Source organism: Rhinichthys klamathensis, unplaced genomic scaffold (assembly GCF_029890125.1).
Source record: "Rhinichthys klamathensis goyatoka isolate OS25496 unplaced genomic scaffold, OSU_Roscu_1.1 h1tg000358l_1, whole genome shotgun sequence".
Classification (NCBI taxonomy): Eukaryota; Metazoa; Chordata; class Actinopteri; order Cypriniformes; family Leuciscidae; genus Rhinichthys; species Rhinichthys klamathensis.
In genome coordinates, this window is record NW_026606867.1 from 198,887 (window position 1) to 214,105 (window position 15,219).

Below are 15,219 nucleotides of genomic sequence, written 5' to 3' on the forward strand. Positions count from 1 at the left end.
TACAAAGTTTCAAACATCAGTTAGATTTAACAATTATAACTATAGGCTAGTAACTGTACATATTTTCACTAAGTACAATACTCACCAATTAAATAAATACGTGGACATAAAAAAAATTATTTGAGATTAAATTACAGTTTATAGTTTTACCTGTAAATGCTACTACTGTGTCCATTGCAATGTACAAACCCCAACTCATGTGAAAACAAACTATTCTGTGGTAGTGATTCCATATGAATTTGAACAATGTGATTCAAGGTCCACCCCTAAACCTAACCGTCAGTGAGGCTTAAACACTTTGTACAAAAATGTATGAAAGAGAAATTCCTAAGAATTATAGCACCAGTTTTCCAAAATGCTAAATAGTTGTGAATTGCCATGAGAGTGTGTTGCAATACACAAAGCAATCAACCTAGCAACAAGACGATGATATAGTAGCCTAATATTATTACTTAAGTCCTCAGGTCAGTGACTACAATTGATAACAGAGACAAAATGGTGGCACTTGCATTTGAATGAAGCAACAATGAGTTACGAGAGACATAGCACTGGATTCTGTTACAGTTGCGGATGAGCGGTCTGCTACAGCGTTGACATGGACAGCGATGAATATTAGGAAAACTGGAGGACACGACTGACCAATCAGAATCACATATTCAACAGAGCCATGTTGTATAAAGATATAATGTACATCCAGCTGGTTGTTATCGCAAAATAAACCCAGACATTGTGATCAGGAAATACTGAAGTCCTCCGATTTCATTTTAAATACAATTGATAAGTGATGGCAATGAGAAACTAGCATGAATGAGCGGTCTGTTATTCAGTGCTGCTAACAACAACGGTCATTATTTAGAAGTTTCAGACCACTGAATGCCGAGATTGACCAATCAGAATCAAGTATTTCAGAGAGTTGTGTAATAAGGAAAAATATTTAATAAACACATTAACATGCAAGATGATTTTTCTAATTCTGTGGAATTTCGTATGAACCGCTACTCATTATTCTGTGTTATTTTTAAGCCATGCCAGACATTAACCCGGAGAAGATTGTTTTTAAGATTAGTAATACATCACATGGTATTACTGTAACATGGCGGATACCACATCCAGAAAAAAATCCCAAATGTTATTCAACTGAAGTGGAATACAAGAGCCAATGTGTCAAAGACTGGAAGGTATTGAACACTCACAGACTTACACATTTGAGCTTCAGTAATGCTCACTTTGAGCATAGAACTGAGGCAACTGGACTTGCTTGATACAGTTTGACTGAAAAAATGCTCATGAATCTGATATAAAATGACACATGCTATTCAAAGCAAAGATGGAGAATCTTACAGTATGTTTTGCATTTTCTTATATGCAGAGAGGTCAGAGGATTGAAGTTAAACAAGAACATGATGTGTATAATTTGACCCTGTCCACCCTCAGCATAAAGGTGAATTACGATTTCAGAATAAGAATGAAGTGGTGGTGTTTGGACAAGAACTGGAGCAACTGGACAAAAGTGCAAAGTTGGGGAAACAATAAAGGTACCGTCTCTTTGTCTTTGAAAAACCATGTGTTCAGGTTCAAGACCAGAGCCTAGTTTGATAAATATGAATTAAATGGTCATTAGCCATAACTTATATGGTATATAATTTATGGTTCAAAAACAAATTTTCTTTTTACATCTCTTTATTAGCCCATACTTTCATACTAATATATAATTGTAATCAAAATGTAATGGAAAAAAAAAGTAATTGAAATAGCTCAACACAATAAATGTTTCTATTGGTTTCCCCATATTCAATTGAAAAATGCAACCTTTAATGACTTCTGCAGTCTCAAAATTATTCAACCCTCTTATGGCAAGCATCTTCAGTACTTAGTAAAACACCCTTTTGCTGTTATGACCTGCTGCAAACGAGATGTATAATCAGACACCAGCTTCTGGCAGTGTTTCTGAGGAATCTTAGCCCATTCCTCATGAGCAATGACCTCCAGTTCAGTAATATTCTTGGGCTTGCGTGCTGAAACTGCCTTCTTCAAATCCTACCAGAGATTTTCAATGGGGTTCAAGTCAGGTAACTGTGATGGCCACTGTAGAATCTTCCAGGACTTCTTCTGCAAACAAGCCTTGGTGGCATTTGAGGTATGCTTGGGATCATTGTCCTGTTGGAAGATGATGCCCAAGCTTCAGCTTCCTTACTGATGGCATGATGTTTTCTTCTAGGATTTCCTGATACTTTAATGAATCCATCTTGCCTTCCACATGCTGCAGGTTTCCAGTGCCAGAGAATGCAAAGCAGCCCCAGAGCATCACCGAGCCACCACCATGCTTACCTGTAGGCAGAGTGTTCTTTTCAGCATATGCTTCATTCTTCTTATGTCTCCAGACATACCGCTGATCCATAGGGCCGAAAAGTTCCAGCTTTGTTAAATCACTCCACAGAACAGAATCCCAAAACTTCTGTGGCTTATTTATAAGATTTTGAGAAAATTGGAACTGACTTTTCTTGTGCTTTTGGGTCCGTAGTGGTGTATGTCTTGGAGGTCTGGCATGGATTTAGTACAGGTCTTACTGTGCAAGCTGAAACCTCAGTGCCTGTTGCCACCAAGTCTTTCTGCAGGTCTTTTTCAGTCACTCAATGGTTTTTCTGAACTTGCCTTCTCAGAAATCTGGTGGCACCCGTTGATAGCTTCCTTTTTCTGCCCGGTCCAGGTAGTCTACTGTTCCTTTAACTTTGAACTTGCGAACTTTGCTTTGGAACATTTTGTGCCTTAATTTGCTATATGAAGATGACATCTTCTATTCACTTTTTGGACCATTCTTTTGACTTAGCCATATTTCTAACATGCAGTCAAACATGAAACTAGCCTAGCCAGTTCAGATAGTTCATGTGTTCTAGCTCAAGGATACCTGGTGCAACTAATGAAGCCCTTGATTAGTTGCATCAGGTGTGCTTGAGACAACACCTGTTTTGCAGATTTGTGCTGTTGTGAGGGATTCTATTCAAATAATTTTGAGACTGCAGAAGTCATTAAAAGTTGCATTTTCAGTTGAATTTGGGGAAACCAATTGAATCATTTGTTGAGCTATTTCAATTGCTTTTGTTTGATTTGTTCATGCAAACAGATGAAAGTCTGTAAATTTGGCCAATATGATTTGTAATAGGGGTTTAATAATTTTGAATACAACTGTAGATATACTATATACACACATACATACATATACCGCATCCCTCCTCCACCACAGTTCCCAAACCTTTCCCAATAACTCAAACCCATTTTCCCCACGTCCCTCCTCCATATAGTTTGCATGAAATAGCCTTCAGTTAGAAATAAACTAAACATTTTGTTCACAGGTGCTTGTATGGTAGAATCACCTGCCAGCATATGGGTTTATTTTTTGATAATTGTGCTGCCACTGACTGGCTTACTTCTTGTTTATCTGCTGACTCAACAGGGGTGAGTATCACTGACCCTTTGGTTATTATAATTTAACCAAACAATTTTTACTGAATGACTGAATGCTGATGCCATTATTTGGTCTTGAAAGAATTAGAAGACGGATCCTACCTAAAGTACCAGATCTCAAACACTTCAAAAATGAAATCATGGACATTGATCATTCTCAGGTAAGGCCATGCAAATAGAAAAAGCATTAATCTGACAGAATACATTTCAAGATGTTTGTAGTTTGTCTAGAAGAGAATTTGCATTTTCAAGCCACAGGTTCCTTCAGGGTTTATTTTAATAGCGGTTTGGGATTTATCAATATATTACAGTTTGTGTTAACATTAGCATACTTTCAGATTTTTCTTTGTACAGCATAGATTACACACAATTATTGCTAAAATGTGAATTACAACACCATTCTGTGTTCTGAGTTTTTGAAGCTCCAAAAAATGCATCGATCCATCATAAAAGTAATCCAAAAGACTCCAGTAGGTTAATAAATGCCTTCTAAAGAGAAGCAATGGGTTTTTGTAAGTACTTTATAAACTTTATAAACTATAATCACTGGCTTCCGACAACGGCCGTACACATGTTCACGTGAGAGTCGAGTTCCGGCAGAAGGGTGACCTCTGACCTGACGTAAGATGTAAGATGAATGACGTAGGCATAGCGTAAGCTTAGGTAAGAATTGACGAACGCGGAAGCACAGAGGAAAGAGCAAAACAAAACACCGCTCAAGAATTAAAAGTTTAATATAAGACAGGCGCGTCGTTAGACATGGGCATTCGGGGCTTCAGCCCCGGATGTTTTTTTTTTTAGCCCCGGATCTCAAAAAAAATAATTTATTGATAATTATTATTATTTTTTAATAATTTTGTATTTATGTTAAAAAAAAATGACCGGGTCTTTTAATCTATTCTTCGGAATCATGTATTAAAGACGATTAAAATGTGTTCAAGCAGATCAAAGTTACTATGGTTATAGTTACAGCACGCTTGCATTTAGAGTGCGCACCAGAGGAGAGAGAGAGCCTGAAAGAGCCATGTTTGTGGCTTCTGGTGGTGGTAGCTATTATGGACATTAGAGGGGGAAGGTATACTATATACTATATGAAAACTATAGTATAATGTGAGATAGAAATACAAATTTAAGTCGTTAAATTCAAGATCACATAAACGTTTCCCTCCGCTGCGGCTGTCAGTCATTCTCCATTCAGCATCAAACAGCGCGTTGCGTTTGGTAACGACAGTCAACGATGAAACTCTCTCCAAGTTGATTCAATGTTACTATTATTATACTTTATCGGACGGTAGATAAAGCTATATGGTTTCGCATAAAATGACTATATCTTGCTGGACTGTATTGCTTAATATTCGTTTCTACCGTGATCACACTGGAGAGCACTATAATTGTTCTTCACGCGCACATTAACTGAAATTTAAAACTGTTAAAAGAAAAGGCTCAATAAACTATTGCATAGATAGATACTGTTACTGTATAATACACTATGCATCGATATGCCTTTCCTTTGTGCTTTGAACTTTTCTGCGCGCTGTGACTCTGTGTTGCTTCAAGCGCATCATTCTGCGCTCGAGATGCGCATAAGCGCTGTGTGCCGCACATGAGTCTTTCATAATTATATCATAATACTTTTGCGCAATGAAAGATTATTAATAGCTTTTTTTGTTCTGTTTTGTCCTATCTATCATATGTTGCTGCCTCATTAAACAGCTGTGCTATAGGCTACATTTAAAAATGTCTTAATTTTATAGTAGACTATATATATATAGCCTATAATAATTGATCTTTCTGATTTTTATCTTGTTTTTCATAAATGTATTTTACAACAATACAAAGAGCAATGTGTAACGTTTTACCTGATTTAGTGCTACACTTATTGTCTCTTTGTTCCCCACTAAATAATGTTTTTTTCACTAAATGTTCAGTACAATTATTGTTTTTCTAGACTAAATTGTACTGAGTTATCCACTAATCTAGTTTATAATATAATTTTTGTCATAGGTTATGATCATATTTTTTTTTGATTTGTTGTTTTTATTTATAATGAAGTTGTCTGTATTAGATTGTGTTTAACACACAAAAGAGTGATTATCAGTTCAACACACAGAGTTATAGAAATTCTACTTGATTTAAAAAAAACTGCGCTGGTATTGGACCGGTATCGGTTGATACTCAGAATTTTTGGTATCGGATTGGATCGGTTCAGAAAAAATGATATCGGGACATCCCTAATATTTTCTGGTAGGCTATATCTAAGTTACCCAGGAGCTCTGTTGACATAGGCTTAGCTTGCATGAATTGAGTCGTTGAACACAGCAGGAGAGAACGCAACGTTAGCCAGCTAGGCTAGCTAAAGCTCCGGACGGTGGAAAATTATTAGCTAACGCTACGGAGGCCATAATATTTTTGACTCATGGCTGAAGTTAAGTTTCTCCAGCTCTCCAGGTTGGCAAAAAATGCATCTCAAAATGCATCAGATTGATGCTTTAAAATATGGAATATTAAAAAATTTCTTACGGGGGAGCATGCCCCCGGACCACCCTAGAGGGGTAATATCCTTCTCAACTTTTTCACCCCTGACCCCTTTTCATGCCTGCTATAGTTCCTTTTCCAGACTTATACAAGCACACTATTGGAGTGATTTATGTGTGTGTGTGTGTATAGATAGTTAAATAGATATAGATAAATATCTACACAGAATAGCCTATATACACTCACCGGCCACTTTATTAGGTACACCTGTCCAACTGCTCGTTAACACTTAATTTCTAAGCAGCCAATCACATGGCGGCAACTCAGTGCATTTAGGCATGTAGACATGGTCAAGACAATCTCCTGCAGTTCAAACCGAGCATCAGTATGGGGAAGAAAGTTGATTTGAGTGACTTTGAACGTGGCATGATTGTTGGTGCCAGAAGGGCTGGTCTGAGTATTTCAGAAACTGCTAATCTACTGGGATTTTCACGCACAACCATCTCTAGGGTTTACAGAGAATGGTCCGAAAAAGAAAAAACATCCAGTGAGCGGCAGTTCTGTGGGCGGAAATGCCTTGTTGATGCCAGAGGTCAGAGGAGAATGGCCAGACTGGTTCGAGCTGATAGAAGGGCAACAGTGACTGAAATAACCACTCGTTACAACCGAGGTATGCAGCAAAGCATTTGTGAAGCCACAACACGCACAACCTTGAGGCGGATGGGCTACAACAGCAGAAGACTCCACCGGGTACCACTCATCTCCACTACAAATAGGAAAAAGAGGCTACAATTTGCAAGAGCTCACCAAAATTGAACAGTTGAAGACTGGAAAAATGTTGCCTGGTCTGATGAGTCTCGATTTCTGTTGAGACATTCAGATGTTAGAGTCAGAATTTGGCGTAAACAGAATGAGAACATGGAACCATCATGCCTTTTTACCACTGTGCAGGCTGGTGGTGGTGGTGTAATGGTGTGGGGGATGTTTTCCTGGCACACTTTAGGCCCCTTAGTGCCAATTGGGCATCGTTTAAATGCCACGGCCTACCTGAGCATTGTTTCTGACCATGTCCATCCCTTTATGGCCACCATGTACCCATCCTCTGATGGCTACTTCCACCATGTCACAAAGCTCTAATCATTTCAAATTGGTTTCTTGAACATGACAATGAGTTCACTGTACTAAAATGGCCTCCACAGTCACCAGATCTCAACCCAATAGAGCATCTTTGGGATGTGGTGGAACGGGAGATTCGCATCATGGATGTGCAGCCGACAAATCTGCGGCAACTGTGTGATGCCATCATGTCAATATGGACCAAACTCCCTGAGGAATGCTTCCAGCACCTTGTTGAATCTATGCCACGAAGAATTGAGGCAGTTCTGAAGGCAAAAGGGGGTCCAACCCGTTACTAGCATGGGGTACCTAATAAAGTGGCCGGTGAGTGTATATATATATATATAGTTTTATATTCATTTTTTTTATATATTTAATATTCATGTATTATTTATTTGTGTTTCTGTGAATAGCTGTTGCAGTTCTACAAATAAAGCATTCTATCTTTTTACCTATCAATTAAATTAGCTACAAAAAATGCACCTGAATGCAGGAAATTAAGTGTTTAATGCCCAATGTTTCCTGGGGGAGGTCCCCCAGACCCCCCATTTATATTATTATTGCTTATTATTATGTGCCTCTGAGTAGAAGTAGTAGTTACCAAAAGCGGGGGTGGGTGGGTGGTGGGGTCTGGGCTAAGCCCCCAATGTATCAAGACCCTAGCAACGCCCCTGATATAAGAGGAGCCTCGTCCTACGTTGGGTCAGAGGTCACCCTCCCGCCGGAACTCAACTCTCTTGTGAATGCTCGTACGGCCTATGCAAAAACCCATCGCTTCGCTTCAGAAGACATTTATTAACCCACTGGAGTCGTATGGATAACTTTTATGATGGATTGATGCGCTTTTTGGAGCTTCAAAAACTTGGGCACTATTTAATGCCATTACAAAGCTGGGAAGAGCAAGGATATTATTTAATTCATATACACCTAGGATAGCTTGAGGGTGAGTAAATTATGGGATAATTTTCATTTTTGGGTAAACGATTCCTTTAAGAAGAGTTCACTGAAAGGTTCTTTGGAGAACCAAAAATGGAACCTTTATTTTCATGAATGTATAGATTGACGTTATCATTGGACAGCTATAACTCAATAATTTTGCCTGTTATTTCTATTCTAAGTGTTGGGGGAACCTTACGCAGTTGAATGATGAGTGCACAACGACAGATATTGAGATTATTGACAAGAACGAAACGGAAGAGCAACATCAAATTTTGGTAATGCAGCCCATCGACACCAGCTCTGAGCAACATGACAACATGTACTGCATCTACTCCTCTGAAACATCTGGTGAAAACACAGAACCACAATACTCTCAGATGGTGTTGGGGTATATAACCCTCTAAAACCACTGAGAGTGACTGAAATCATGTGACTTCTTTTCAGACTGATTGGTGTAAAACATTACAAACTTCATGAGTTGATCTTTATTGCTATCTAGAGACAAAACCTGTCTCAAGTTTGTGGTCATCACAGTTTGGAAGCTTAGCATGGCCTTGTTAGCCCCCGCTGGTAGATCATGTAACTACACAATATGATACAGATACAAAAAGCATCTTTCTCCATTGACAGCCACTCAAAATTAGCCATCCGATGCAACTAAAGTCTGCTTATGCTGCTTATTTCCAGGGCAAAGTCAAACAAGTGCCTTAGAGATGAATGCTAATGGATATTTTTCTCTAGGCATAGATCTCATTGCTAAAGTCTGTGATTAGGATTATGGTTAAAGCAAGCTGGAGCAAAGAACATCATTCAAGCATATCTGTAACAATGTGAGTGCAATGCAATAATTGGACAATGGAGGGCACTCTGACTATCCTGAAGTGTTAAAGAGTTGAACATATCAAAGCCAACACACTCTTCACAGCATCACAGCCCTCTCTTAAGGGAGGATGTACGTTAATTTGAAGACTGATTTAAAAGATTAATGTGAAACTGCATAATAGATGTAGAATTTCAGTGTGATGGCGTAACAAAGCCAGGGCAGCAGCCACACACTCCGAACTGTTGTGATTGATGAACTGGAAAGTGGGTGAGTGAGAATGAGCAAATAATCATTAAAAGATAGAAGCAACAGTGAACAGCACACAGGTGGATAACTAAAAATGAAAATATACACTGTTTCAGTCATACCTGTTGCAGCTTATAAAAATTGACCAGTGTTATTTGTGTGCAGAGTAATAGTATTGGCTGTATAAACAAGGCAAATATGTACAGTCGAAACAAAAAGTATGAGACAACACAATTTTTTGTTTTTATTAAAGCAGAACATAAGACAAAACAGTTATATACAGATACCATCAATACAAAACACATAAAACAGAAACTAGGATGTACGTGTAAATTATGTGAAGTGTGTGTGTAAAATTGTGTTGAACGTGTATATCTCTTTTACAAGTTTCCTAGTATATATGTAGAACAATGCTTATTATATATACAAAAGATATATAATGATCAAAGATGTAATAAGAAAAAAAAAGAAGACAAGTAAATTATCAGAGAAATGGTGGGGTTGTTGAGAGAAGATGAAAAAGAAGAGAGAAATAAATAGGTACATAAATTGCAAAAGAAAAAAATATTTTAAAAAAAGAAAAAAAGTAGGAAAAAACGCTTTTTACATTTAAAGCTGGAAATAAAGGTTATTATTATTATTATTAAACCTAGAAAGAAAGTTTTTGAAAACCTTTGAAAGGACAAATAATAAAAAAATAAATCTGCAGTTTTCTAGGTCATTGATCAAACACATTTGTCACAATCATGTGTTTCCGTTGTACCAAAGGTCAGATTTCAAGCTTCCATAGAAGCACAAGATGCTATTTGGAACATTTTAAAGCACATAATCTTTAGGTTTTTCCACAAACTTTTATGCAGCTCGAGTGCTGCTGTCATTAAAGCAAAATACAAGGACATAAAAAAAAAAAATGCTATTTCACTCAAACTGCTATGCTGATAAGGGTGCAAAATAAAAGCATTTTACACATGGATTCAGATGGTGGATGGTTAGGCCCTACTGTACATGCATTTGACACAATACCCACAGAAAATCCCTTGATTCTCTCTGGTTTTTTTTGTTCTGTTTTTTTAAATCAAATTACCATAAATTAAACTTTCATTATTTTTATACACTGTGTAAAGATTTGCTCAAAAAGAACCGTGGTTGTGCTTTATACTTTTGTATTTAATAAACACTGCTTTTTTTGTCCAACGGTGTGTCGCTAACTGTTTTTATGCAAACCCACTGCCAGGGAAGGATGTGATTAAGGCCTAGCCTGGTCTTGTACAAGACCGAACAAGATTCCCGTGTGAACAGCTGTACGATAAACCGACGATTGATAGAAATGATCTTTTAGATAGAGTGGTGGGGAATTACCTTGCAAGTAAAAAAAACGTTGATCAATACAATAGAAAAAGTTTACTCAGAATAATAAATGATATGAGATAAGATGAACCACTTTCACATATGTCATTTTCCATCTTCACCTCTTAAGGAGAAACTCTTTTCTGAGAAGGGGGACTGGAGGTGGTACACTCTCAGAAAAAAGGTACAAAAGCTGTCACTGTGGCGGTACCTTTTCAAAAGGTACACCTTTGTACCTAAAGAGTACCTATTAGTCCCTCAAAGGTACATATTGGTACCAAAAGTGTACATATTAGAACCTAAATGGTACATATTAGAACCCTTCTGAAGGGTACTGTCCCAGTGACAGCTTTTGTACCTTTTTTTCTGAGAGTGGGTTTGTACTTCATAGGCCTACATGATAATTCAACGCTATCTCACGACCAATTCGTCCGAATTTGACGAGTGATTAAAAGATGGCTAATTCGTACGAATTCGTACGTACGATTTGTCTAAACCCACGTGATGGGTAGGTTTAGGGGCGGGGTCAGGGGTAGGTCATTCGTACGAATTCATATGAATTGGGCAACTCGTCAAATATGTACGATTTAGCAAAAATCGTACTAATTCGTACGAGTGAGGTCGTACGAATTGTTACGAATTAGCCATCTTTTAATCACTTGTCAAATTCGGACGAATTGGTCGTGAGATCGGGTTGGATAATTGCGCATATGCTGCCCGCTCAAATAACCAATCAGAGGTAGCTAGTCACCATTGTGATAGTTTTATAAGAGTTCACACCAGCTAGAGTCTTCATACCTCCTCCAGCTTACATAAGAGAAGCAACAAACAGCTTGCTCGATTAATAAATTAAGTATGCTAAATATAGCTTACAGTCATGTTTCAGAGCTATTTAATGATAATCAACATTCCAACAATTACATCTTTACACTTTTAATTATACATTGTGCTTTTCTGTCTGGCAAAAGGGAATGAATCGTGTTCCCTGGTGAATTGTTCTCCAAAGCATTAAGCAAAAATATGTGGGTCTATCTGTTATGATTTTTGCTCTTAAATACCAGGAAACACACACACACACACACAACAGAGATCAGCCTTGCTGGACTAAAATGTTTTATTTATTGTAATGCTTTAGTGGGGGAAGACCCAGATCATGCATTCATTATCATAAAGGCCCCAAGACATTCCGCACAAAGAGCGAGACGAGTTTTGCGCCTTCTACGGCACCTAAAGAATGTGCAGGTGGAGGAACGACGTGACAGAAGATGACAATGTCAAAGAACCGCCATCTCTAGCACGTAAACTGTCCCTGAAGCAGACACTTAAGGGAGATGTAAAACGCTACACATCTTGCCGTTGTTTTCACTCTCATCAGCTTGTTTTTACTATGCTACGTTGAATGTGTCAGGGCCCCCAGGCGGTAAATGGTGGATGACAAATGTTACTGCAAGCAAACCCACTGGAGGCTGACCATATTGTACCTGTGCCAGGATTCTTGAAGCTCCTTTTTATCAAAAAGCTCAAAGCTGGAAGGAGCGCCTCTTTTCTCACCTACTAGTCTGTTCCGGGTTGCATGTGAGCTTGCGCTCGGTGGATGCACAGTAAAACAGATGTTGAAGATTCTCGCAAAGACTCAATAAAAAAGACTGTGGAGGAATAGAGCCTCTTTTCTATTCAATTATTTAGAGTTGAAAAAAGAAACAACAGTATCAACATGTTTCCTCTGAAGCCCAAGCGTTCAGGAGGAATGAATAACATATTTATATAGTAACTCATGCCAAATAGCTGCAAACGGAAATAAATACCTTCTAAAGGATTATGGATCTGTGTGATCGCCTTTAACCTCCGATCACAAATATTAAATTGCACAAAAAACTGTCAAAAGCACTTTTTTTTGCTACCAAATATATATTTTTCCTTTCTAGCATTAGAGAGCAAACTAGAGAATTAATTCTAGAGAACAAACTCCACCCTGTTGCCATTTAATTATATTAAAGCTTAAAACAGTGAAAGCTTCCACACCTCTTACAGGCATATTTTAACTCTTTGCTCTTGTGCGCTTGATAACATAAAAAGGTGTCACTGCCAAGCAGTGGGGTAATGCTTCTAATTATGTTGAACTCATAATAAATAAATTATTTACTTTTCACCGGGTGAGCGTGACAGGTTTGCCAACAGCCTGACAAATGGAAGAATCACTTGCAAATGCAACGCGCGTACTGTATATAACGTGCAGCGGTAGAGAGACTCAGACAGGGCAAGAGTTTGACAGCCGTTCCCCCCCCCCTCCTGTGTTAGTCTCAGTGCTCCACTCAAAATAAAGCTCTGTTTAAGGACTATAAGGTCTGTGTTGCAGTAAGCCTGATTGTGCCAAGCCTGATCTGGTATTCATTAGTGCTTATTACTTGTGACCTCACCTGCAAGTCGAGCCTGTCACGATTAAGCCGGTTCCTCGGGCACTTGCGAAGACTCTCCTCTGAGGTTATGGAAGACGACACCAGACAGACAAATTACACAAACCGATGGTTTCGAACGATGAAGCAAGTTGTCATTGGGCTGTTGCATTGATTAAGTCTACAGTACGAAAAACAGAGACAAAGAGATAGGTATTTTGGCAGGGGCTTTCCAAAGAAACCATTGTGTCTGTGGGAGGAAGGATCTGATTATTAGTTTTTGCCACTAGCACAGATGAGAGGAGGAAGTCTCAGCGGAGAATAAGGAGGAAGCGTGGTAGTGGGCGGGGAGCCGGCAGAGAGCTGATGTTGTATTCAGCGATCTCCAAAGGTCAACCTAAAACTGTACTGTTGTTCCTCAAGGATGAATGGCGTACATTCATTATATAGGCGCTCTGTTTCAGACCCTGTAAACTGCCTACGTAGGCCGTGTTGTAAGGCATCATAGGCCAGCTCCCGACACTGAGGCTGTTCCAAAAGGTTGGCAGAATGATTATGCTGCTTTCTAAGATGCCTACTTTTGGTATCTTAAGCAAAGAATGAAATCCCATAATGCATTGTGAGCTCTGTGAAAAAAATATCCATGATGGTGGACGAAGCAAGAAGAATTACAGATAAATTATTCTATACCAATTGTATTGATAAGACATAAAATTAAAAACGACAGATTAAAAATTAAAAACGTACCAATATTTGTGTTATTTGGGGGTTTTGCTCAAGAGTATCTTGTCTTTAGCTTAGCAACATGCTAATGACATACATTCTGTGAAACAAAGATGGCAGAATTAATTAAATAAGTCATTCACTATCGAAAGTATTAAATAATTGTTTAATTTAATTAAAAACGACTAACTTACCCATTATGTGTGTTCTATGTATTTTTATGATCATTTGAGTATCATTCTGTTAGCTTAGCAACATGCTAACTGGTACTCGACATCTGACAAAATCCAGACAGAGACTCTCCATCTCTGTCTCAAATCTCAAATAAAGTCCAAGACTATATTTTCTGACTAGTTGAGTCCAAATGCACCAATATAGGCGTGGACTTGAGATGGAGTTGGCAGAGTTCAGATTTGTCTGGTCTTAAGTACTACAACACTAATGCTAAAACTGAGCTCTTCCCCTGCTCTTTGTCTGAGGGACCAGAAAATAAAATATTCTAAATTATCCCAAGCTGGTTTGCTGGTTTTAGAAGGTCTCCCAGTCTGGTCTGTTGACTTGTTTCAGGCACTTTTCAGTCAGACTATAGTTAAACTAGTTAGACAGTTATTTTTTCAGCTATTTTTATGCAGCTCACTAGATTTTGAGTAGAGGGCTTGTTATATCCAAATCCAGAGCAAATGTAGACAAATTGTCTCAGCATTGCATTCAGGAATCTTCCAGAAATAGATTCATAAATAGTTTGCCAAAGTACAACAAGCTGACTAATTAGGTGTAACATGACTAATTGTATGTACACTAGTAATAAGATTCTTATCGCTTCAGTAGAGGAGGCCATTTGTGCAAACTGATTTGCCAATATCAAATGCTGCCAACGTCAACACAATGCTGCTCACTATGGGGGAAACCCCCCCACCCCCCCAAAAAAGACACACACACACACCGGCCTTCTACCGAGAATATCTGTCTGCTCCAGAAGTGTCATATTATGCCAGTACAGCAGCTGTGTGAGATGTATTTTTTTCATTATTATTAAGTATTCACATTTACAAACTAGCCTTGTTCACAGATGAAGTCTTACCTTATAAATTATAGATGCTGAAACAATCTCTAAAACATGTTCATTAAAGACAACGCTCTTTTTTTTAAAGGGTACCGGCTCATAAATATTTCTTAAAAGCAAATTTCGTCACACACACACACACACGAAAAGAAAAGACTCCTTCCTCGACATCTCGAACATGTGAGAGGCATCGCATCAGCCTTCACAGACAAGCAGAGGACACACACACTCACACACAGGGAGACAGAAGTGCGACTGCGTCGTCTGCGCCGGTGACGCCTCTCTCTTGGAAAAGCTGAGCTCACGTACGCTCGCCTGCTCTGGAAGTGATGTTTGTGTGGATGACACGTATGATCCTTTAATCTCAGGCTCAGCTTGTTGAGCATCAAATTGAAATATCCTGAACAGATGTAAAAACACATGTGAGCCTCAACGTGCAAGCTGTGCCGAGCTTTGTTTCATCTGCTGATGATGGGAGCCTTAAGGAGATCTTTTTAAAATTTCATCACTATTCAAAAGGATAATTAATACGTACCCCCAGGCTTTGATTATGCTCTTCTTACTGTGTACGGCTGGTGTGGAGATAATGAGACACTCATCAGTCGCTGCCAGAGCTCCCCAACAAACGCACA

General features: G+C 38.6%; 1 protein-coding gene across 1 annotated transcript; it reads left to right on the plus strand.

Annotated features, from left to right (window-relative positions):
- Nucleotides 1-1,028: 1,028 nt before the first annotated feature.
- On the plus strand, nucleotides 1,029-9,180 carry crlf2 (cytokine receptor like factor 2). Its single transcript, XM_056233019.1, has 5 exons — nucleotides 1,029-1,178; nucleotides 1,370-1,535; nucleotides 3,351-3,453; nucleotides 3,545-3,623; nucleotides 8,172-9,180. The coding sequence occupies exons 2-5, from the start codon at nucleotides 1,466-1,468 to the stop codon at nucleotides 8,394-8,396; spliced, it is 477 nt and encodes a 158-aa protein (XP_056088994.1). The 5' UTR covers nucleotides 1,029-1,178; nucleotides 1,370-1,465; the 3' UTR covers nucleotides 8,397-9,180.
- The last annotated feature ends 6,039 nt before the right edge of the window (nucleotides 9,181-15,219 follow it).